At 40.0% G+C, this 24,931-nt stretch overlaps 1 protein-coding gene across 1 annotated transcript in view; it reads right to left on the bottom strand.

The window, feature by feature from the left end:
* LOC137166975 (solute carrier organic anion transporter family member 4C1-like) overlaps positions 1 to 24,931 on the bottom strand; it is an 88,784-nt gene that overhangs the window by 29,335 nt on the left and 34,518 nt on the right. The window contains exons 3-7 of the mRNA XM_067568908.1: positions 19,938 to 20,132; positions 12,958 to 13,054; positions 11,560 to 11,681; positions 10,399 to 10,514; positions 1,027 to 1,171 (exon numbers count right to left, since the gene is read on the bottom strand). Of these exons, the coding sequence (XP_067425009.1) occupies positions 1,027 to 1,171; positions 10,399 to 10,514; positions 11,560 to 11,681; positions 12,958 to 13,054; positions 19,938 to 20,132 (675 nt within the window). The remainder of the gene's footprint in view (positions 1 to 1,026; positions 1,172 to 10,398; positions 10,515 to 11,559; positions 11,682 to 12,957; positions 13,055 to 19,937; positions 20,133 to 24,931) is intronic.

Genomic DNA, 24,931 nt, shown 5'->3' with positions numbered 1-24,931 from the left:
TTTGTCTAACCTGCTCTTAAAAATTTCCAATGATGGAGATTCCACTACCTCCCTGGGCAATTTATTCCAGTGCTTAACTACCCTGAATTAGACAGAAGTAAAATGGAGAGAGATAGGAAAAAGAAAAAATAAAGTAGGGAAGGAAAAAGGACACATTTTGGGGAAGGTGGGAGAGAAAGTCTCACATCCCAGGTGATGTTCAGGATTCAGCCAGAGCTAGTGGCAGTAGCAGTATCATCTGATTCCCTCTCCTCAGACTGATCTGGTCAGGACATCTTTCAGCATTAGGAGTAAGATGGTCCAGGGTCACTGGAGACAGTGGGGGTGAAGCTCATGCCTGTAGACAATTTTTCTCCCCAGTTCTTTCTTGAAGGATCCAGAAAGGAAAATGTGATTGGAATAGCCAATCCCCTCATTATTTTGGCGACCAGTTAGGCTTAATTTCTGACACACCAGTTTTGACTCACTGATTTCTGGTTCCACACTTCTCTTCTTTATCAAGCATGATCTTAACAGTCCTTGAGGATCAGCTGACCTTTTTGTTTGGACTAATCCAGTCTATTTTGCAGCTTTTTGCATCAATATTTGTTGTTATAGGTTATTGTGATATCTTACGAACTTACACTCACTTTTTACTGTTAAGTTCACAATTAGAGTAAATTACTAGTGCAAATTATCACAACATTGCCTAACCCTACAATGAGTGATAAAAATACCTGGAGTTCTTTTGGTAGAGTTGCACCACTAGTGAATTACAGATGATAGTTTTCCTAGCTTAGGCAAGACCACCAACTGGAATGGTGTGGGAAAGAGTCCTCCGCTGTTGTGAAGTTGACATTTTGTAATAAAAAAGCCAATTTTTGCTAAAAATATTTATGTATTAAATGTTACAGAAACTCTGATTGCAAGTTTACACCAATCCCAAATTAATTTCTCTCCTCTCCCAGCTAATTAACATAGGCAGTGCTATATATAGCACAAGATATTTTTATTTAAAGAGTTAAAAAAAAATGAAAATCACTTTACCTCCTAGAGTAGCTGAATAACTAGATGACTGTCCAAACTGATTTTCTATATATTTTGGCAGAAATGTGGCAAAGCCAGTGGCAACTAAAGCTTCTGTAGAAGAAGCTATTATTAAACACATCAACACAGGATTCTTCAGCAGTATCTGGGTGGAAAAAATACTTTTTTAGCATTCTTCACTATAGTATTACTATTAATGAATTTATTTAATAAAGTTGAAACTACAGTGTGTTTAAAAATAACATTTTAAGTGTTTGCTGACACCCAAGACTTTTAAACCAAAGTATTACAAATTCTGAAATTCTCAATATGATTTTTCTACTTTTTCCGCACATTTCACTTGTCTTTTACAGCTGAAATAGATTAATCAGACGTTATTCCCACTAAAGGATTATTTTTCTCCAGTACACATGAATTGTCCATTCTAGTTTTTGATATTCGATTGATATGATTTCTATCTATTAGGCTGTTTCACAGATTCCCAAAGGAACAGATCAGATTGTCAGGAAGGCTAAATAACAAGAGAAAGCAAGTTCCACCTTTATTTTGCATCCTCTTATTTCTAACTATATTCTCTTCCAGGGTGAAGTTTGGGAACAAAAGTTTATGAGTGATTAGGGAGAAGTAAAGAGTTAGCTCCAGAGATACCCTCGGTCTTCCCTTCTTTTTGCTGCTCCATTGCACCTCCGCATACACTTACCCAAGGAATTTACTTTTATAATACAATGAAACTGATTCTAAAATCTCTCACGGTTTCATTCTATTATAAATGTAAATTCATTGGGTAAGTGGAGGTGTTGTCTAGGCATTTATATTAAATTTATTTCAACCTATTACAGGAATAGGAAAATATGGTGACAATTCATGATAAAGTTGCTATTGCAAGTTTTTGACAGATAATTACTTAATTAAAATGTGCATTTTTGGTCAACACAAAAATTCTTTGAGCAGTTGCAGCCAAAAAAAGAATTGGGGGATTTGTGGAGAAGGAGCCACTCTCATTCATAGTGGCAACGAACGGTCATTCATAATGACAATGAATAGTCACTGAGACAGGGAAAGAGTGAGAAAAAACAGTTACTAACCTGTTCAGTAATTGTTGGTGTTTGAGATATGTTTTGTCCATTGCACTCTTGGTATCTGTGAACCCAACACACAGCCACTGAAACGTTTTCCCTCACTGGCACCATTGGGCTGCTCAAGGTCCCCCAGCTGCTGTGCACCAATGCATGCAGGTACAAAGAACAGAGCCAACCCTAGCCCCTGCAGTTCCTTCCTGCCAGAACTCCAGTGTAGAGGGATAGGAATGTGGCTTGTAGAATGGACATGTGCAACAATTCTCAAACAATAACAGTTACTGAACAAGTTAATAACTGTTTTATTCTTCTTACATGTGTATTCCTCTCTTGGTGACTCACAAGACATAAGAACAGGAGGTGGGTTCGAAGTGTATTTCAATAAAGATTGGAGAACAACTCATCTAACTTTAGCTTTGTCTCTGGAGTCTTGAGCCAAAGGCAAAGAGGGAGGTGAACATGTGGATCGAGGTCCAGGTTGCCACTCTACAAATGTCTGCCATTAGAACCTATGCCAGAAAGGTCACCAAGACTGATTGCAACCTTTTTGAATGAGCTGGTGACTCTAGTAGGCAGAGTGATATTAGCCATGCGTATACAAGATGACATCCAGGAAGAAATTCTCTGGATGGAGACTGATTGTTCTCTTATTCTGTCCACCGCTGCTACAAACAACTGGAAGAATTTATGGAAGTGCCCAGTTCTGTCCAGGTGGAACGCTAGAGCTCTTCTGATGTCCAAAGTATCTAAATACTCTTCCTTGTTTACCAGGGAAGAGCATCCAAATGTTCTTCCTTGTTTATCCTTCCTGCTCATATGCAGTTTCAGTTGGAATACAGGCAAATGAATTGACTGGTTGATGTGGAAAGATGAAACCACCTTTGGGACAAACTTCAGATGAAGACACAGGTAAATCTTTTCCTTAAAAAGTTCATACATGGAGGCCTCCAGCATTAAGGCACACAGATCCCTTAACTCTTTTGGCCAAAGTAATGGCCACTGAAAATGCTACCTTCATTGACAGATGCAGCAGAGAGCAGGCAGCCAAGGGTTCAAATGGGGAACCCATAAGTCTGGACAATAGAGTGGAGAACAAGTGTTGATGCTAGCCTGTATACTTATTGCCTATGTTGGGGCTATAAGTATGACTCTGTCCTGGTCTTGTATCATCTTAAGTAGTACCCAGTGATTGGGCAGGATTGGTGATAAAGTGTAGCTGAGCCTGCCTGACCATTGGCAATTGTCACAGAACCCAGGCTATCACCCCATAGGAAGTAGAACTGCTGACACTTTGTGGACTTTGTTGTAAATATGTCTATTTAGGGAAACTCCCACAGCTGGAAGATGTATTTAGCCACATCTGGGTGAAGAGATCACTCATGGTGACTCGAACAACCTGCTCAGGTGGTCTGCTAGGTTGTTTTTTACTCCAGTCAGTAAACTGTTTCTAGATCTACTGAGTTAGTAATACAGAACTCCCACAGTAGAGTTGACAGAGTGAAGAACAGTGGGTTCCCCCTGCTCGCTGAGTTAGAACATTGCTGCCATATTGCCTGTGAGGATTAATAGGCTGGTTCCCCTGATCTGCAATAGAAATACTTGGTGCATCACTCTGGCAACTTTCAGTTCTCTGACACTGATGTGTAAAGCTAAGTCTTCTGAGTATCATAGACCCTGCATTTGTAGAAATCAGGTGGGTTCCCCATACCAGAGCAGACACATCTGTCACTATCATGAGTATTAGTTGCAGGCAGACAAATAGAACATCTACACCACTAAGTCAAGATGATGGGGGCTTGATGAGTAAACTGATGCCAGCCAGTCCTGCAGAGTTCTGAGGCTCAGTCTGACATACTGGACCACGTAAATATAAAAAGCCATATGTCCCAGAAGCCTCAAACAGTTTCGTGCTGTTGTGACCACTTCTCTGTGGATGATAGGGAAAGGAGTGCAGAATGCCACTCTTGTTGGCGGAGTCAGCTGGTAGATGGAGTGAGGCATTACGATATCTGTATCTCTTTCTGAATTGTTCAGAAGGCCTCTGGCAGTGAGAAGAAGGAGGAGAAGAAGGAGATTGGATGTTTCTACATCTAGAGAATGAAGACTGAGGACAAAATTATTTCTTTTTAAACATAGTAGTATGTAAACCAAGTGGCCTTAATGTGGATCTCGAGTCTTTTGATGAATGCAAAGACACATCAGTCTGTACTAAATAGATTGTGGCTCTCTAATGGTAAATCTTCAGTGGTTGCTTATACATCTTTTGGTCAAACTGATGCAAATAACCAAGATGAGCACCTCATCACAATCCCTGTAGCCAATGCTCAAAACACCACAATCAGCAGTATGTAATTCAGCTTGAAGAGAGGTTTTAGCTTTAAATTCGTCTCTAAATGCCAATGGTAACTGGTCCTTAAAATCTGAAAATCTATCCCACTGCAGTTTATCATATTTGGATAAAATAGCTTGATAGGAGGCCAAAGTGTAGCTTTTTTCCCCAAAGAGATCCAGTCTCTTGGTTCTCTCTCTTGCCAGTAAACTTTCCTGATTGTTTAGATTTTGCATTGGCAGCAACAATAACCAATAATGATGAAGCCAGATGGGTAGAAAAATGCCCATAACCCTGGGATGTACCTGGCATCTATAATCAGTGCATTTTGAAGTAGCTGAAATGAAAGCAGGTGTCAGGCGCTACCTTCCAATAGTCTGGCCTAGTAATTGGAGCAGAGGTTGAAGACGGATGTAGGGTTAGGACTGGGCCAAGCGCAGCACTGGAATCAAAATCTGGAGACAGGCCAAAACCAACATCAAAGTCCATAGACAAGCCAGAATCAGTACTGTAGCCAGAGCCCAGGTGTAATCCAGGGGTCAAAGCTGAACAGTGAGAATCCAGTGACAAACCAAGTTAGTATTGTAGCCAGGGTCCAGATACAGGTCAAAGGTCGAAGTTGGGGTTCAGGGAGGGTCAGGAAGCAGAGGCATGGCTGGAGCAGGTCAGTAGAGTATGGACTAGACTGGAACAGGGCTCAGGCAAGATTGGAGCAGGAACAGGATCAAGAACAGGCTGGGAATCTTGAGAGTCTGATACACTGAGTTTGCAGGAGGATTCCTGGCTGGATTGTACTGTTGCATAGACTGATCTGCAGCTCTGGCAGAGTTAGTGAAATACCTGAGCCTGGGCGTCATCTGACTCTTACTCAGCTCAGGGATAGATTGCTGCCTCATGCCTGAGTGCTGAGTCACTGCAGACTCTTTTGGAAGAGTAAGGCCTTGTTTACACTAGAAAGTTTTGTCGACTCAACTTTTGCCAGCATACAGCCACTGCTGTAATTAAATCGCTGTTGCATGTCTTCACTTTCTCCTTCTGTCAGTGGAGTGCATTCACACTATCAGCTCTTCTGTCAACACAAGAAGCAGTGCACTTTGAGTAGCTATCTCACTGTGCAACTGCATGCAGAGTGCTTTAGGAAGGGTTTGCAATGCCTCGTGGGACAGGCACAGTGTCACATGATGAAGGTTTCTGAATCCCATAATTCCATGGGCATCCTACTACTTTGACAGTTGCTTTTAAACTGCCCTGTCAGGCAAACTGACACTGCTGATCACAAACACAAGAAACCCACATAAGCAGGGGGGGCAGGGGAAAATGTGTGAGGCGCGCGCGCGCACACACACACACACACACACACACACACACACACACACACACACACACACACACAGACAGACAGACAGACAGACAGACAGACAGTGTGTGTTGGGCAACAGTGAGAGTGTTTGCACACATCACTGTCTCTTTAAGTTAAGACCGCAGCAGCTGGAAGCAACCAATCCTGAGGCAGAAGCTGCTACACAGACAGCTCCAGCTGGTGTCCCCTGTCCCCCACACCCCTTAGCAGACACAGATCCGGTACACCCATGGGCGGAGGGGGTGAGGGAGACGGACATAGCCAGGGAGGGAGGTGGAGGCTCTGCACAGCACAGCAGGAGTTACACCCCTCCCTTGTAGTTTAGGGCAGGCAGAGCAGGACTGCATTTGCTGCTGCTGCTGTGGAGTGAGCTCTCCATGGTGAGTTAACTTGAAAACTTCCTGGGGCTTTGAAAGGGGAGAGGCAGATGGCTGCAGGGCAGCCAAACTCAAACTGCTTACCAGAGCAGCACTCACAATGGGCATTCTGGGATAATCGGGAAGCTATTTACAGTGATATAACCTAAGGGCAGTGTCTACACTCATGCTTTTTCGCTAAAACTTTCCCAAAAAAGGCTCTGTGTCTCTCTTCTAGGTGGTTTTATTTTGTAGACAAAACTGTCCTGTTTTGGGTCATTGCAGTGTGTACACCAGGATTGTTTTGTCGACAAAAGCTGACTAGTGTCAACAAAACTCTCTAGTGCAGACCAAGCCTAAGTCGGTGCAGCTGGGTTGTTGCGTGCCTGAGTGGTGACTCACCTCAGCTCTTGTTGGAGCTCAGATTGAGCAGCCATGGTTTGGCTGCAGGTTTGCCCCACAGCAGGAGTAGCCCAAAGATCTTTTGATGGATCCAACATCCCTTCATTAATAGGTAATTCAATCCTGCTTTGGGATGTTGGTTGTATGATATCAAACAATTTATACACTTTCTCCTGAACGGTCTCCAGAAGAACTTCCTGTGTTTTTGCCATATGCTTCAATAATTCATCCCAGGTTTTTAAATAATCAGTTGAAATTATTTCATCAGTCAATGGAGAATGACCAAGTGGAGGATCGGGAAGACTCTCTTGAGAAGCAGGTATTTCACCATCACTTACAATTTGTTGCTCCTCCATTTCTTAACCTTGACAAGCACAATGATAAGAACCATGAGAATTTGCAACAGATGACTTCTGTATAGATCCTGTATATTGTGGAACAACTTTTTGTGAAAACTGTGATCCATGAAGGCAATGGTTGTGGTCCATACGGGAAGGGGGCATTTAGCCAGTTTGGAGGAAACCAAGGAGAACTGTGAGAATTAGCATTCTTAGATCTATTAAGAGGCCCTTCCCCATAGTCCTCTTTAGATTATTTTCTTTCTGTCAATAGATTTTTTTTTTTTTTTTTTTTTTTTTTTTTTTTTTGAGAGAACTCCTGTCAGAGACTGAAGAGGTGTCACAGTATTTGGATAAATAAGTATCTAACATGAAAGCCATGACAGGAGACTGAAGATTCTGCATGGGACTGATATCCTTAATTGCATTCATATGGTGGTTCAAAGATATTTTCATTACAAGTGTCCTCGCATCTTTTTGTGGAAGGGATATGGTCCGGCACCAAGATTGGACAAACCTCCAGGACAGGTGAATCAGGTTCTGGAATGATTCTGATGTCTGGTGAAGGCACAAAAGAATCTTTTGGAGCTCAAATTCAGTTATAAAAGTTCCCTTCATTGAAGATGCTGTAGTTACCTCTTTTTGCTTTGAAGCTTGTCCTTTGAAGCTTATCCAGCCAGTGCAGAGCAGGCTTTGATCAAAGCCATTGGTGCCAACAAAGGAGTCACAGTTGAAGACAATCCTGAGTGCTCCAGTGCTTTGGGGGACAGCATTGCTAAAGCTGGTGCTGAAGAGGAATAAAGTAGATGATATTCTCCCCTATAGATCTCCTTGTCGAGGACAAAGAGAAGGTGTCTGCCCTGACTTTCTACTATAGTACGGCACCTTTTTCCACGTCCTGCTTTTTCCTCTCATTGACTGCAACAGCTCCTCTGAAGAGCTCCTTGGCACTCATGAGTCCTGGCCCTGAATACATGGCTCAATACCAAGAAAAGGACAGAGTCAGAACCAGGTTCTTTCAGTCAGAACCAGAACTTTCAGGTCTCTTTCTCACCAACAGAAGTTGATCCAATAAAAGATATTACTTCACCCACCCTGTCTCTCTAACATCATGGCACAGACAACCCAGCTACAACAACTGTGCATAGACTGAGCCATTCAGTCCTCAGACAGCAAGGATCCCTGACTTCTTTGATGGATTTTTCTTAGTTCCTTTTGTCTTCGTAACTGCTCCTGAATCAGGTGTGACATCTCTGGTGACAGGAGCACTGGAAGAATGAGTTATGAAAGAAGAAGGCTCTATTATTAGGCTATCTATTATTAGGTCTGCGACCTAAGTCCAAGATAGCTCTCATGACTGCCTTTCCTTTGGTAGTTGTAAATGCAACTCTTTTCTGCAGCTGCATTAGAAGTAAGGTGCACTTCTGATTGCACAGTCTATGAAGATTTCCTATAGCCCACTTACATAAGAATACAAGCAGAAGTTTTTATGATGTTGGAAGACTCCATGGGGGCCCACAGGACTAAACAGCTAGCTAATTACTTTTTAAAATGTGAGTTTACCTACGCTTAATCTAGACAATTAGGTTGGTTTAACTACATCGGTCGGGGGTGTGAAAAATCCATATCCTTGAGTGGCATTGTTAAGCCAACCTAAGTCCCCAGGCAGACAGAATTCTTCCATCAATCTAGCTACTACCTGTCATGGAGGTGAAGTACCTACGCCAATGGGAGAAGTGCTATAGTGATGCATCTGTGCAGCTGTAGCATTTTAAGCGTAGATATAGCTCTAGAACTAATCATAGATAGAAGGGCTTAGATTCCCGTGCCAAGACACACTTTTTTTGTTTACTAAAGATTACTAAAGGCAACTAGTCAACAGCATTATCTATGGTATATTTTAAAAACCCACTATGTCTTCAAATAATGCAATATTGAGGAATGATCTATGAAATTGTCTTTAAAAATTCCTTTTCAATTATAGAAGAAAAGACGTCTAACTAGTTCCATTTCTTATTTAACCTCTTTGAACACATTAACTTTTTTTCTCTCTCCCAGGTCACATTTCAATCAATCAAGAATGAGAGGGTAAGGCATAGGTACTAGTCTCAGGAAGTGGAAATTACATATCTGATGTTGTTGTCTAATGATATTGGCTGCAAAGGAATTACAGATTTGGAATTGTGTGTGGCTCAAGGGCAGTAAGAACTCAGATAACGTTATTTTTACAAGCGGCTTAAATCCCACCCTTACGACATGCTATCCCTGCTCTACTCCCTCACCAGTTCCTTTTCTGAGCAAAAGTGGGAAAGCATTAACAAAATTGTAAAGATGTATCCACACCTCTGCACAGAAAGTGGGTGGGAGAGTATGGATCCATTACACTGTACATCCGCACAAAACAAGTTATTAATAGTAGTCTGTTTTCCAAAAACAAACTATTTGCAGTTTTCACTCTTGAGGATAAAAGATTCAGGTACGAGTTCATAAGGTGATCAGGAATTAGCCAGAAGTCAATTAGAATGGAAAGATTTCTCATGATGCTGTAGTAACAGGAATGAACAGTAACAACACTCTTTTGGTAACTCTAAAGCGTAATACATCCAAAAGACATATGTTGTATTTATAGAGAGATCCCATAATTTAAGTTATGTTGGTTGCTGTACATCTGTAACAGAAAGGGCAAACCTGGATTCATGCCCAGTGTATGATGGAAGAGTAACGCTTTGAAAAGTTTAGTCAGTCTAACCTTAGAAGTCACATCAGGTTGAAGTTAGTCTCATGAAGTAACCAAAGATATACAGAGATGGTTCATATAAGTCTGACTACTGACAAAAAAAACCCTCTTGCAGCTGTTTTAACCCACTTTAGATAAGAGCCTTTGCACCACAGAGGCAGTTTGCTATCTGTATGTGTTCTGAAAGTCTTTGCATGGTTTATTGCTAGACATCAGATTCTCCCATGAGGAGGAGGTATGTCATAGTTCATATAAGCTCTGTTGAAGCCAACATCTGAAGTTTGATTTTGTTTTAAACTGTTGACTGCCTGTCCTTCCTGACAAATTCTTTTAACCAGAATCATTGCAGAGGAAGAGTTTTCAGGATGAGGTTTTCTAAACATGACTTAAAGATTCCAACCTTCTCCCAGAGTAAACCGGATCCTTTGAATAGGTGGCTCAGTGGCAGCCTTGGAAGCTCAGTCAATATTCCACGTTTTGAAAGGATGGAAGTGCCCTGTATACCACCTGACTGTGGTTAAAATTATACTCTGCTACAAAGAGAAGATCACTATGTAACATTTCTACTTTTGACATTATCCAGTATCTACTCCTATAGTCTTGTCCCAAAACAGTACTGGAATTATTTCCTATGCAAGCATCTATGTAAAAGGAAGTAAGTTTCTATATTCTATGCTCTTTCACATTTATGAGTAGGTCAGTATCTCAAAATTATATAAACTAATATGCAAAGAATGTCTAAAAATATTGCATAGACTTTATTGTTTACCTTACCAAAAGAGCCACTGGAAAATCTTTAAAACTTTTTCCAATATTCCGGTCTTCAACAAATGCCTCACTTCCATCATGGTGAGCTTCAGAAATTTTTTCAGATTGTACTTTTGCTGTACCTACAGAAGAACAAGTTTATTTTACACAATGAATAAAATGAGTAACTTAGTGCTTGTAACAAATTTCTCTTTAATGAAAGTGCGGTATTACAACAAATGCTCTATTTCCCAGGAGAGGAGACATCATGTAGATTTTATTGGACAATGCAGCAATGCAGAGTGCAAAGCAGATTAATAATGTATAACTATGGAAAGCAGTGCTCTGCTGAGAACATCATGCTCACCCTTCAAGTTTTTGCTGTAAGAGTTATTGGTGTTATCACGCCCATCAAAAGAAATTTCAGACTCACTGAACCCTTTTACCCCATCCATTTCACTTGAATTCTCTGCCTCCATACTTATAACTCTCCTCTTCCTTCACTCCTTTTTTCTGTCATTCCCCACACAGACAAAACATTTTTAAAAAATATTTTGGGAGGAGCCCTACCTGTTTGTAATACTAGCTGTGCTAACAGAAAAGGAATTATAAAGCTCCTGAGATCAGTACGTCTGAGCTAGGAGAATTTGATCAGTGCCTCACTGCTCTGCCCATACAGGCAAGGCAGTGGGTTGAGTCTGAATCACAGATGAGACAGTAGGAGCTGTTGGGTGTTCAGCACTCTGAAAGTCAGGCCATTTATTTAAACACCTAAATATGGACTTGGGAGCCTAACTTGAGGCATCTTTTCTTTTGAAAACTTTAGCCACCACCTCCCATTTCCCTTGGTCTCACCCTATTTCAGCTAGACTCTCAGTGATCCTCCAGTCCATTAAATCTTTGAAAAATCCTCCCACTTCTAACTGTCTTCCTTCTGCCCAACAAGCCTTCTAAGATTCACCGTTTAGCTGTTATATAAGGCTTAATTAATACCCTGACCATGAAGTATTATGCCTATTTCACAGATGGTAGTACACTGAAAGCACAGAACAATTAAATTAATTGCTCAAGGTCACACAGTAAGCCAAGTGAGTGGAATAGACCCTCAGAGCATCCATTCCCAGTTCACTGCTCCAATCACAAGCCCAATCTCCTTCCTAACTTAGTCAGTTAGCAATTAACACTTACCTGGTAAGTGCTTTGGAAAACATGAAAAAGGTACTATCAGAAGCCATGTTCCGAAACAGCACAAGAGAAACGCTATCCACCAAGCTCCAAGCCAACGTGGGTCATCTGGATCAATCTCAGTACTGGAGAAGATATTAATTTGGAAAATGAAGATTTAATAATGATATAAATAGCTTACTGGTCACACAGTATATTGCCCCAAATTATTGTGGCTTTAAAAACTATGCACTCAGTCAATGTTGTTGGATTAGAATTATGAGAGAGCCTCCCAGTACCATGATTTTTCCTCATTGTTTTCTGGACCTATTATATTCTATTGTTTTACTTTTTTGTAAAATAAAGCACTCGGTTAGCATACCATAAATATAACCAAGTCAAAATGAAGGCCCTTGAACCAGACTATACTGGATTGACTAACAAGGGAGAAATGAAAAAGCAGGTTGTGGTAGGGTAGAGTGTCACCACCACATCACTGATCACTATACATATTTTTAATACTATTCAAACAATTCTGAATGTTTTTATTATCAGTGCATTTGTACACAAGTCAAATGTGAATCAGGTACTAGTCCCATCACACTGAAGTTGCATAACTGAAGTCACTAAACATCAGCAAAATGCAAAAGCAAAGAGCAACTATGACTGCAAAATCAGGATTGTAGGAAATGTTACATTGGATCAGTCCAATGATTATCTGTTTCCTATTGCATTGCAGGAATATATTCTTCAAAGAAATCCCCCCTGTAATGAAAAATTATGCAATGACATGACCATAGGAGAGGTTTCTTTGTAATCCCAAGAACAGAGTGTTTTGTTTATGTCCTAAATAATTGAGGAATGATATCCCATACAGATTTTTTATCTTATCTAATGATACTGTGAAAATCCTGCACCATAACCACTGATATGGAAAGAAATGAGATTCCACCCCTCATGTCACCACTAAAGGAAGTCTCTGTACAGAAAATTTGTCTGAAACTTTTACGGCTCTGTTCATGTGCTGAAAAGGCAAGTTTCAGCTTATTTCAAGGTTGATAAACAAAAGAAGTGGTAACCACCATCTCCAAAAACTGGAACTAGATTTATGTACCTGATTATGAAAGAGTAACTTTCCCCTACAGAAAAGATTAGAGTTTAGGTCTCATTTCTTGGAGTTCATCAGGGAAGACAATGCTGTTGCCTAACAGGTCTGAGGGTTTCTCAAAAATAGCCCACAATAACAACCTTATATTCTCTGAAGAAAAGAGCTGTTATATGAGCAGAGCTGAACTATTCCCCTTTTCACGGCAAAATCAAGTCAATGAGGCCATATGAAGTAGCCAAAGATTTTAGTAGATTACCATTAGGAACAAGGGATCAATAAAAATAGAACAGAAGAAAAGCAGAACACTGCCTTGCCTTGTTTTTAGAGGGACATCAATATAGATATTAAGCAGCTGCCCTCCCAGTACATAGCCAAGAGCGGGACCCAGCAATGACATGGCATAGCCAATTCCTAAAGAGAAAGAAAAAGAGAAAGAAAAAAAAATCCATTTCATGTCTAACCAGAATGTACAGCTCTAAAATGCAAGGTTCAAGAAAAAAATTATGCCTATTTCAGATAAGAAAGGTTCATAAGACACACAATACAATATAAAAAAAATTCCATGGCATTTGCAGGGGGGAAAAAGGTCACATTTATATTTTCAGTGCAATGATTTTTGAAAGATGTATAGAAATCAAAATACACACTTGCAATTATATCATGAATATCTTTATAATGATCTCTTATAGCTATTATTTAAAAAACAAGGTGGGTGAGGTAATATATTTTATTGGACCAACTTCTGGGTATTTGGTTGACCCATTCCATGATTTAATTTATGTCTCTGGTGGAGTGTCCTTGTTTGGTGAAGGCAATTTTAAGTGAGAAAGTGTATATCCCAGACTTTCTCCTCAGAATACATTTTGTGGTATCTGAGTGCCTGGCTATAGATAACAGGTTTCTTGGTGTGTTTGGGGTGGTTATTGGATCGATGAAGGTACATGTGGTGATCCATGGGATTCTTATATATGATGGTCTGTAGGGTTCCACTGTTGAAGCTGATTGTGGTGTCCAGGAAGTTGATGCTAGTATGGGAGTGCTCCAGAGAGAGTTTGATGGATGGGTAGTGATTGTTGAAGTTGGGATGGAAATCTGAGGGAGTGTAAACCGTCTGTCCAGAGGATGAAAATATTATTGATGTATCTCAGGTATATCATTGATTTCATGATGTGTTTGTCTAGAAATTCTTCTTGAAGATGTCCAATGAAGAAGTTGGTATATTGGGGAGCCATCCTAGTACCCATAGCTATTCCCATGGTTTGGATAAAGTGTTCGTTGGTAAATGTAAAATTGTTAGGGGTGAGGATGAAATAGAGGAGTTTGGCGATGTGTTTGGGGTGGATATCTGAGGGTTGTCCATTGTCTTGTAAATATTTGAGGCAGGCAGCTATGCCATCATTGTGAGGGATGTTGGTGTAAAAGGAAGTGACATCCATGGTGGCAAGGAAGGCATTCTGAGGGAGGTTGTTAATATTGCAGAGTTTGTGAAGGAAGTCAGTTATGTCCTAGAGGAAGCTGTCCCTTTGCATGGTGAGTGGTTTGAAGACAGTTTCTATGAATCCTGATATTCCTTCAGTAAGAGTGCTGTAGAGAGATATGATGGGTCTGCCTGTCTATCCTTGTTTGTGTGTCTTCTGAAGCATGCAGAAGGTCCCTGGGGTGGGTTTGTGGAGGATGAATTTGTATAGTTTCTCTGATTATATCTTTAAGTTCCTGTGTAAGTTGTGGTGTGGGGGTCTTCTTTGAGTTCTATATAGTTGGTGGTGTCAAAGAGTTGTAGATTGGCCTCATTAACGTAGTAATTAAGGTTAAGGACTACAATTATGCCCTGACTGTAACCTATTATCCTCCTTTTTTGTCCTATAACTGGAGAGGTGTTAATGGGCCACTCTACCTTGAATGGTCCCTTCAATATGAGCTAACTACTTATACTAAACAATCTGTTCCATATTTAATATTGTTGACACTTGGAGTACCTTTCCCAGACCTGAAGAAAAGCTATGTGTGGTTTGAAAGTTTGTCTCTCACCAACAGAAGTTGGTCCAAATTGTCTCTCTAATAACCTGGGACGAATACGGCAACAACTACACTCCATACAACTATTTAAGGCTTTCCTCTTCCCCCACAGAGTTTCAAATCTATAAAAGTAATTTTGACTTTACACAATAGCAGATTTATATTACTGCATGCATTTTGCCTACGAAGAGATTCATGTTATATGGAATAGAGAGCTTTCATCCCTTCTGTGTGAAAGAATTGCACAGCAAATAGCTAAGTGCTTGAATCATATGGCCACTTCTCTCTCTGTGTTTCAAAGCACTTGAACATTGCCATGTTAGGTAGCATGTCTACTATTTTTTACCTTAAAAAGTGAACTGAAATGTTTTAAAGTAAAAAGTGCCAGTCTGTTTGAGCACTTAAATGTTTAAGAGAACACATGTGTAGCTTAGAAATTCTAAATAAAAGCATTATAGAAGTAAAATCAAAGTGTACTTTATTTTTTTAAATGTACCAAGACCAGAAGTCAAGTTTCTGTGTCAGCAGCTCTGGCAGCAGTAATATCCCTAACACTTGAAGCACAGTAAAGAATACAGCTCCCTGTTTACTTTAGATCTGAGTGGTATCAGTTTCAAGAGTAATGGCACTGTAGGATTTCAACACATCTTGCTAGTCATTGGAGGGAGAGGAGGCAGAGGTAGATAGTCTCACTGAGGAGAGCTTTTTGTCCACCCAGAGAAGCAACACAGACAGTTCTCTTTTCCTGCAAAGCTAGAGAGGAAACGAACAAGCAACACACTTTCTTTATTTTACGTTAGGACATGTCTACACTGCAAAGAGGTGCTTTCTTAACTGAAGTTAGCTAACCCATGTTAGTCAACTTGATTAAAATAGCTGTGAAGACATGACAACTCTTTTTTTAACTTGGACTAACTGCTTGAGTTCAACCCTATAGGCTTTAACTTGAGGTGCTACTCCAAATTATTATGTCTTCACTGCTATTTTAACCCAAGTTAGCTAACGCACATTACCTAATCTGAGTTAACGCACTTTTTCCTCCATTCAGTATAAGCATACCTTTAGTCTTTTTAGGCCAAAAAGCCACAATATTAGAGTACCCTAGGCAGAGGTGAGTACAGCAGTGCCTTCAGAGACAAATACTAACTTTCAAATATTCATGACTGATTATGCGAAAAAGACTTTTGCTAAAATTCTGTAAAATTAAGTTTTCAATTTTGCTGCAACAGTGACCAGGATCAGCTGTGCAACCTCCTTGTAGGCTGAAATCTCTGGATTGAATTTGCTTGGGGTAGAACTGTGTTCCTTGGCTCTTCAACACTATCTGAATATCTCCTTAGGTTAAAGGATGAAATACTGGCCATACTGAAGTCAACTGCAAAACTTCCATTGACTTCAGTGGGGCCAGGATTTCCCCTCAAGTTGCTAGGCACTTTAAATCCAGGAGACACAGGACAAAATTTTAGGGAAAAATGAACAAGATCATGAATGGGAACTCTAAACTCTGGGTGTGTGGGGTGAGGTGTTTTGCCTGCCTAATAACTGCCGGGCTACATCCTAAAATGTCAGCAGATGTTTGCAGAAAGTCAAGTTACTTTCCTTTTCATAACAGATTGAACTTTGGTTTTGCAGGTTTTGTTTTGTTTTGTTTTGTTTTTGCTTAAAATGTACAAATGGAAAGGAAAGAATGTAACTTAACTCTTAAAATAAATCTGGTAAATACCTAAAATATCATGCTTGAGTGCCCTGTGCCAGAGAACTTTCTGTGCCTAACAAAAGTTTAACTAAAAAGAGGTGCTTTAAATTTAAAAACAAACAAACAATCTAACACACACACTAAGGCCTTGTCTACACTACAAAAATGTATCGACATAAGCTATGTCGACTTTCAGCCACTGCTATAATTACAGCGGTGGCTTATGTCCACACTGCTGTCCTTGGATCAGTGGAGTGCGTCCTCACCAGGAGCACTTCCACCAACCTAAGGGACAATGTAGGGAGTGGCTGCCCCAGTTCCCAGTTGGTACCAGGGAGCAGGGGGATTTGCGTGACTGCCACCCAGCTTCCAGCTGTGCGCCAGGACCGGGCTGGACATAGGTGGCTGCTGCTGGGTTCCCGGCTGCATGCTGGGACTAGGCAGGAGGCGGGTGGCTGGAGTCCAGCTCCTGACTGTGTGTTGGGACGCAGGTGGCTGCAGCCCATCTCCAGGCTGTGCACCAGGGTCATACGGGACATGGGCGGCTGGAACCCAGATCCTGGCTGCGTGCCGGAACAAGAGCAGCTGCAACTCATCTCCCAGCTGCGTGTTGGGACCGGGCAAGAGGCGGGCAGCTGCTGCCTGGCTTCCAACTGTACACCAGGACCAGGCAGGAAATGGGTGACTGTCACCTGGCTTCCAGCTGCATGCCGGGACGGGGTGAGAGGCTGGAGCCTGGAGCCTGGCTCCCGGCTGCATGCCGGGATCGGGTGGAGGCAGGTGGTTACCAGGGAGGGTAGAAGTTCATGTGTGGCTGCCCCAGCTCCCAGCTAGTACTGGGCAGTTGGGGGGTGGCGGGTAAGCCCACAGGGACCCCACAGGCTCCCGGCAGGGAGCTGAGAGATGCATCTCTCAGCTCCCCACACTACCCCTTACATTGGTGGAAGTGCTCCTAGTGAGGACATACTCCACCAACCCAAGGAGAGCAATGACAAAGCCCTGGTTGGGATGATATAGCTGAGGTTAGTCCTGCTTTGAGCAGGGGGTTGGACTAGATGACCTCCTGAGGTCCCTTCCAACTCTAATATTCTATGATTCTATGATTCTAATGTGGACATCAGCCACCACTGTAATTATAGCAGTGGCTGAAAGTCGACATCTTATGTCGACAAATTTTTGTAATGTAGACCAGGCCTAAATTTGTCAGGGAAAGCAAAAATACCCTGTAGACAGCCTGTAATAAACTAATGCATCCCTGTGGACAGTAATTATCACTCAAACATGGAAGGATTAACCTAGTTACTTCACCACTTGCTAGATTTTCCTTCTAGTTTTGTTGTGTTGTCAAAATAGGCTGCTTTTTAAGATGACATTTCTTTTTTCTACTACAAATTCAGATGTTCATCTGAAGTCTACATCCATGTCACAAATTCCTCACACACACTGTTGGCACTTTAGATTTGATTTTACAGCCAGTGATGATATTTAATGAGCAGGTATTTTTTCTTTCGATTTTAAAATAAACTACTATAGAATATTTTTGCAACACTTCACCGCCCTACAGAGACTTGTTAAATATTCTAGTGTGGGTCAAATTTTGTCCCCCTTAATCACATGAGCAGTCCAATAGACTTCAATAGGTCTGACAAAAAATAGAAAGAGAATTAGATGAGTGGTTCTGAGCACTCTTTTAGAATAGCTACTTAAGCAGCAACAATTGTAAATAACTTTCACTTAAAAGTTCAAGGTTCAATACAAGTTTAATTGACTGACTGATTCGTTTTAAGGAAATCAAATAATTTGCAAAGGTTTGCCTACAGCTAGTGGGATAAGGGTTACAGTTTTAAGTATTCTGGATGGAAGTTTGGGGATAGAAATGAAACCTTAATTAAGTCTAAATATAGTGTTAAGTTACATGAATTGTCCTGTAGCAGATTAAGAGAATCTTAAAATCTTAGCCTTGGGCAATCTTCCAACACAATTAATGTACTCCTTTATTAACCTCAGGGAAGAAGTGATTGCTGAATGCACAGGTAAAATATGGTGAAAGAATGAATTCTTTAGGTAACTGTAGAGGAAGGTTTGAGCCAATGGAAAGCAGAGAGGGAAAAAAACATGTGAGTTGCCTCATCACAGAGTATTTTCTGGAGCAGACGTACTCTCCCGATTCAAAGGATGCATTACACTAAACTGCTGAGGGGGCACCAACCACCCACAGAAGCACTCCCCACCCAGGCACCACAATCCTAAACCTAGCCCAATGAAAAGGGAAAATGGGGGGCCTGGATAGTGAGATTACCTTGTATTCACCCTGTAGCGGCAGCTCCGGTCCTGCAGGACTGGGCCAAGCTCCCTGCTCTGGGCATTGGAACCTGGCATGTGGGGTCATAGTGCCACACAGGTTTGATCCGACCATCCCTCCATCATGATGGAAGGGTGGCTGGGCCAAATTTGAGAGAGTGGCATTGTGACCTGGTGTACAGGTCATAGCACCACTCGGGTTTGGCCTGGCCACTCCTCTATCATGACAAGGGGAGGTCAGGTCAAATCTGAGTGACGCTATGACCCAGTGCATCAGGTCACAATGCCCTGAGCCAGGATTTGGGCCCAGCCCTGAGTGACAAGTGTTGCTCTCTAGCCTCCTCCCCTACCCCTGGGCTTCTCCGCCACACTGGGCTGGGAGAAGTGTATGTTTGTTCCCTTGGTTTCATGATTTCTGTGGATACATTTGAAACCATGCTAAAGACACCCCTGATCTGGAGAAAGACTAGAAACAGTAAAACCAGTAACTGCACAAGAAATGGTATATCGGAACAATTCATATAGCATTTGTGATTCACAAACCAGAGCCCCAGAACACTAGACATGAGATATTTCTAAAGGGAGGATGGTGAATATTGAAAGTATACAGTGTCTTTGTTCTATACCTGAAGTAAAGGCCTGCTTTGCTATAATCCCCATGTAGAACCTTCACCTAAATACCCAGCTATAGAATGTGTTATGTTCATGTGAAGCACTACTTCCCACACTGACCAAATACCCACAAGGGAATATGGTACAGCCATTAAATAATACAGTAGGAAGTGGCTGCTGAATTGACAGTTTTCAGCTCCTGACTCTTCTATTTCAGAGCAGATGCCAGCTTTAGCTACAGATCGTTTAAACGTAAACAGTTTAATACAATGTAAACACCTCACATTCTCATCTCATCCACTTGTTTACATATGAAAATAAAAGGTTGGATGAAGTGTTCAAGATACTCTGGGTTTGTCCTGACCCTAGCCCTATTAAACAAATAAAAGAGCCATATAACAAATGTCCAGCCTGCTGAGACAATAAGCATAGCCTTGTCTGCTTCCAAAATATCTACATGCCAACTATTACAGAAACCACTGCAGAAACAATCTCACTGTAACTAAGCAGTAAACTAGTAAATCTATTACTTCAGCTCCTGAATGAGAAGTGTTGTGTTTACAACATTTATGATCACTTTCTACAATCAGATTTTTTTTAATTAGCACACTTATAAACTGTCCATTCAACAATTATTTGCTACCAGTTTAAATTTTAAAATAATATTACCTATGTAGAGAGAAGATTTGTGTTTTGGGACACTATCATCAATGAAGGCTGTCCCCAAAGTGTACAAGGGAGTTCCTCCTACTCCCAGTAGCAGCTGTGCCAGGATGAAGACATAGAGGTAGTTGGAGAGTGAAGATTTGTTGCTGGTATTGCAAGTGAAGTTAGCATTGTTAGCTCCTGCTACTTGACAGGTATCTAAAAAACACATTAACAGAAATATCAGTAAGGTACAGTTGATGGTTTCATCATATAGTTTCTGCTGCAAAATATATTATAAGATAAGGACGCACCGTAGATAAATGCATTCTATAGTTAATATTACAAAATTACTCGACTCCTAGTCTTCTATTCCCAGCTCTACTACAGATTTCCTGAGAGACATCGGACAAGTCACTGAGCATCTCTGTGCCACAATATTCCATTATGAAAAATAAGGATATTTCCCTACCAGACAAGGGAAACTGGGAAAATTGTTCATAAAAAGGATTGTTTTTTTTTTTAATTTTTGATTGCCCAAATGCACTGAATTAAAACTCTTGTTTAGAGGATGAGTTCTGCATGCAACAAGATATCAGACAGAATTCTCTTACACTATTTTATTTTAAAATGCTCCAAGTTAAAAAACAAAATATAGAGAAATTTATATTTGAAAACAAAGATTCTTTTTTTTTTAATCAGTGCTCCAGACAGTCTGAAGCAATACTGATAGGCACTAAGACACTATCTAGCCTTCACTTCTTAAGAAAAATCTTAGAAGACCAAGGGTAAGGGGCAGAATTAAAATCTGTTTTAAAAGACTCAACCACCCAATCTTCCTCTCCTGAAAAAGAAAAAAAAATAATTAGATTTGTAAGTAGTCCTATTAGGTTACACTTAGCAATCTCCCCATGACTGCAAATGTTACTGATTTAACTCCTAGAATGAGGAAACTGCATTACTGGGATTTCTCACACTCAGCAAAGGAAAGAACTGTGTTAATGCACAATTTTTTCAGGCACACAAAAATTAGTTATATGTAACAGTTGGCTTTTCCTTGCTTAAATGCATTCCTTTTCCTTCCCTTGGGGGCATTACTGCTTTTCCACAGACATCAAACAGCCTGAATCTTATTTGACAGAATAGAACTAGAGCATGAGCAGTGTTCTTTGCAAATGTCTGTACATACACATGTGCAATCCTGAAGAGGAAAAATCCCACTCATTTGACAGAAAGGTTGTATTGGGTAATTTTCAGCTGTTTTAAAAAATGTTTTAGAATGCTTACAGTAAAGGGAAAGTGATAAGTAGGTTATGTTTATCCACAGAATGCAGGACAAACATTCAGAATGATCCTTCCAGGAGCATGACTAAATACCATTTTCCACGGAAGCGTTTTATGAATTAAACCAAAGGGTGCTTTATGACCCTACTAGCATTGGCAAAGGAGCAATATAGCTGCCACAGCATTTCATTAACAAGTAAGCCACATACTCAGCATCAGAAGAGAGTAGAATTTATCTAGTGATCATTCAGAACCTAACATGAATTCTTGAACAGTTAGGAAGAAATGGCTACTATGAGAAGTTAGAATTTATAATGGAAAGGATGACATTCATTAGAAAAAAAGTTTTAAGATGCCATATAAATTCACTTCAGATTGAAACTTCATATACTAGTCTGGTCAATGCAACTAAATTTTCCATTAAGTCAGTTGGAGCAATTTTTTCAGTTTTTAGAGAATTTGTCACTAAAAAACCAACACACACTTTGAACCCAATGCTCCTTTCAATTTACAATGTATGAGAGAGGCAGGAGCTCTTGGGACATGGCAGGTTTCTGAGTGGATATTTCTGTGGAAATTAACATTAATAAAAATGGCATGGGTACTACTATCCCTCTCTCCAGAGAAGGGAGAGCTGCATAGCCATGTGGAAGGCATATGGAGCACTCAACAGCAATAAGGCTCCTACAGGAGCTGCTGTAGGAAAACAGGGTCCCTCAAAGCATGCTGAAGAAAGGAAGGCAACTTCAGGGACAGCTGGGAATAACTGCCTCCTCCCTCTTTGAAGTGGCAAATCCCAGTGCTTGGAGGGAAGAATTCAACGACAATTCCTCTAAGTGAGTCTTCATATTTTAGGTTATTGTTCTCCTCCTGTAATATTTTTAATAGGAGTAGAGCATTACGAACATTTTAACCCTTTTTATTCACCCAAAATAACCCCAGATTTATAGCAATATATTTTGTATTCTTTACCATGAAAAAATATCTTCTGGCATTTGACAAGATATCAGAAACAGCACATGAATATAATTCAATACTTTTCAAAGCCTTTTTTATAGAAGTATTTGTGGTTTTTCTATCTTAAACCCAATTGACTTCAGGCTAACTTTAGACCAAATGAATAGATATAATCTGTCTAAATCTTTATTCTATAGTATATAAAGTGTCATTTTTATGGCAGGATACATTGTAAAGATTTTACTTTTGCAATATGCATTAACTGCTCATACAATACTGCAATATCTCCATAAGCGATGAACCAGAATACATTTGTAGCTGTACATTAATACTAGATAAACACAGTAATTGGATAAAGTTTATCAGAGTTCTAGAGAATTGAAAGAATCTCAGTAGCATGCCAATTGAACAGTGGTCCGATAATCAAGAGTGTCCTTGACTCAGAGAGCGCTAATAATCTAAGAGACAGACTTAAGAGACACAAGATGTCCTCAGAGATCCAAAAGAACAAAACTACATAAGATATTTACTTTAAAAAAGCTGTTGACCTATTTTTCATTCCTTCCTTCCCCAACATCACGATCCATGTGTGAATGTCATGGAGAAGTAGGTTTTTATGGAAGACCAATGAAAAAAAATGGGGCCTGCGACAGACTAGATCATTCCACATACAGAGGCAAGATAAGAGACAAACTCAAAGACAGGAATGGGCAAAGGACATAAAGGGATGTTGGAGACTGACATAATTGATGGATATAGTTATATTAACATTAAAAAAGGTAAATTAAACACAACAGAGAGGATACTGAAATCATTAGATTTAGATTTTTAGAAAGCAACCTACAGAGTGCACAAAACATATAACTGTGCACGAGACAAATGAAAGACTGCCGATCATGTACAGTTTCCCATTATGTGCACATAAATTTGGCTCCCCAAAAAGTTAAACAGAGCTTTTACTAACATTAGAAAACACGTTCTCCCCTTTTGAAGATTCACACACCTAAAGTTCCAAGCATCAGAGTACCTCTATGTGAGCAGGGCAAAGGAATGTACATCAGAGTCTGCTCTCCCCCCACCCCCCTTTTTAAAACATAGGCAGTTCTCCCAGAAGTGGCTAGTTTAGCAAAAACCCAGTCAAAAGAGGGATGTCTCAATGCAGTTTTCTGTCTTAAATACATTGTTATGTTTGTCCATTACAGATGCTATTTTCCAGTCAATTCTTTAAAGATCATCATCATAAGCTCCAGAGGGGTAGCCATGTTAATCTGTATACAGCAAAAACAACTTGAGTTCTGTAGCACTTTAAAGACTAACAATTTTAATTTCAGTAGGCATAAGTTTTCGTGAAAGCTTTCGAAAGCTTATGCCTACTGAAATTAAAATTGTTAGTCTTTAAAGTGTTACAGAACTCAAGTTGTTTCATCATAAGCTGTGATCTTCATTACAGTAAGAACAATTTCCATTTGAATGCCTAGGATTCCAATATCTTAAGCAATATATACATTTCATTTCTTGGTAATGCAAAATAATTGCCTCTAAATATATCCAATTGAACTATTACAATCAAAATGTTTAATCCATCAATAAAACCTACAATGATATTTACTGAAACATTTACAAGAGGGGAGCCAAAGTCCTATTTTAAAAAAAAATATTTGGATACCTTTGATTAAATAAAAAAAAACAAAAAAAAAAAAAAACTTTGTTTACATTTGCAACCATCTGCCATACAATGACACACATTTTTATTTATGGGATACTGCTAAAAATATTTAAAGTCTTGTGCCTAGCATATCCTGAAAATTTAGCCAAAGGAACATCAAGTTCTTCACTAGTTATTTGGTTTTAAATAAATTCATCCTCGAGTCACATCTTTTTTAAAAAAATGGGACTATTTTACAGCGAATTTGCAGCTTTTTTAATATCTTAAAGCACATTAACCATTTTCATGGGTGACTAACTCCCACACCTATTTCACGCAATTAATCAGGCTTACATAATGTTTAGCAATTTGATGCTAAATCTAATTGCATTCAGAAACTTTTCTTTAGGAGTAGAAATGTGTCATTCCTATTGAGGCAGAGCGAAGACAGAGGAAAAGCAGGGTGTGATTGGTCAGAAAGCAGGGAGTCATTTTCACTAATATTTGGTCTTGTTTTCTTCCTTTTTTTGTAAAAAAATGTAATCATTGTCAACACCGAGAGATCTAGAGAATGAAGCCATCCCTTTCACACAAAGGTTGAAACAGGCAAAGCTAGTGCAAGCTCCTCCATAGTGTTCAACCAATAGGATTCACCCCTTTTTTTTAGAAAGGCCATCACAAAGCTATTCTTCTATGAATCTTTGGCTTTTCTAATTACACTGCTGAGAAATGGAGAGGAGGCAGAAAGCAAGGGAAAGGGTTTGAAACAATTGTGGTAGTAGTTTTGTTTATAATTTAGAAATATTACTAAGCTGATTTCACATAGACCATTAAACAATCCAATAATGAATTTTCACCCAGGTCAGATTGGCAGGGACTCTCAGGGGGTTCACCTTCCTCTGCAGCACGGGACATGGCATATATGGGTCACTTGCTAGTTTTATTAGAGTAATTGGTGGATCACTGTAACTTGAAGTCTTTAAATCAGTAACTCACCCAGAAGTTATGAATCTATTTGAGGAGTGGGTGGGTGAGGTTCTGTGGCCTGCAATATGCAAGACGACAAATTAGATGATCATGGTGATTCCTTCTGGTCTTAAAGTCCATGAATAATGTCATTACCAACCTTTGG

Source organism: Emydura macquarii, unplaced genomic scaffold (assembly GCF_026122565.2).
Source record: "Emydura macquarii macquarii isolate MOO-44397 ecotype Brisbane River unplaced genomic scaffold, CSIRO-AGI_Emac_v2 contig_2897, whole genome shotgun sequence".
In the NCBI taxonomy this organism is placed as follows: Eukaryota; Metazoa; Chordata; order Testudines; family Chelidae; genus Emydura; species Emydura macquarii.
The sequence above is the reverse complement of the archived record's forward strand: the minus strand, read 5'-3'. Positions and strand labels throughout refer to the sequence as shown.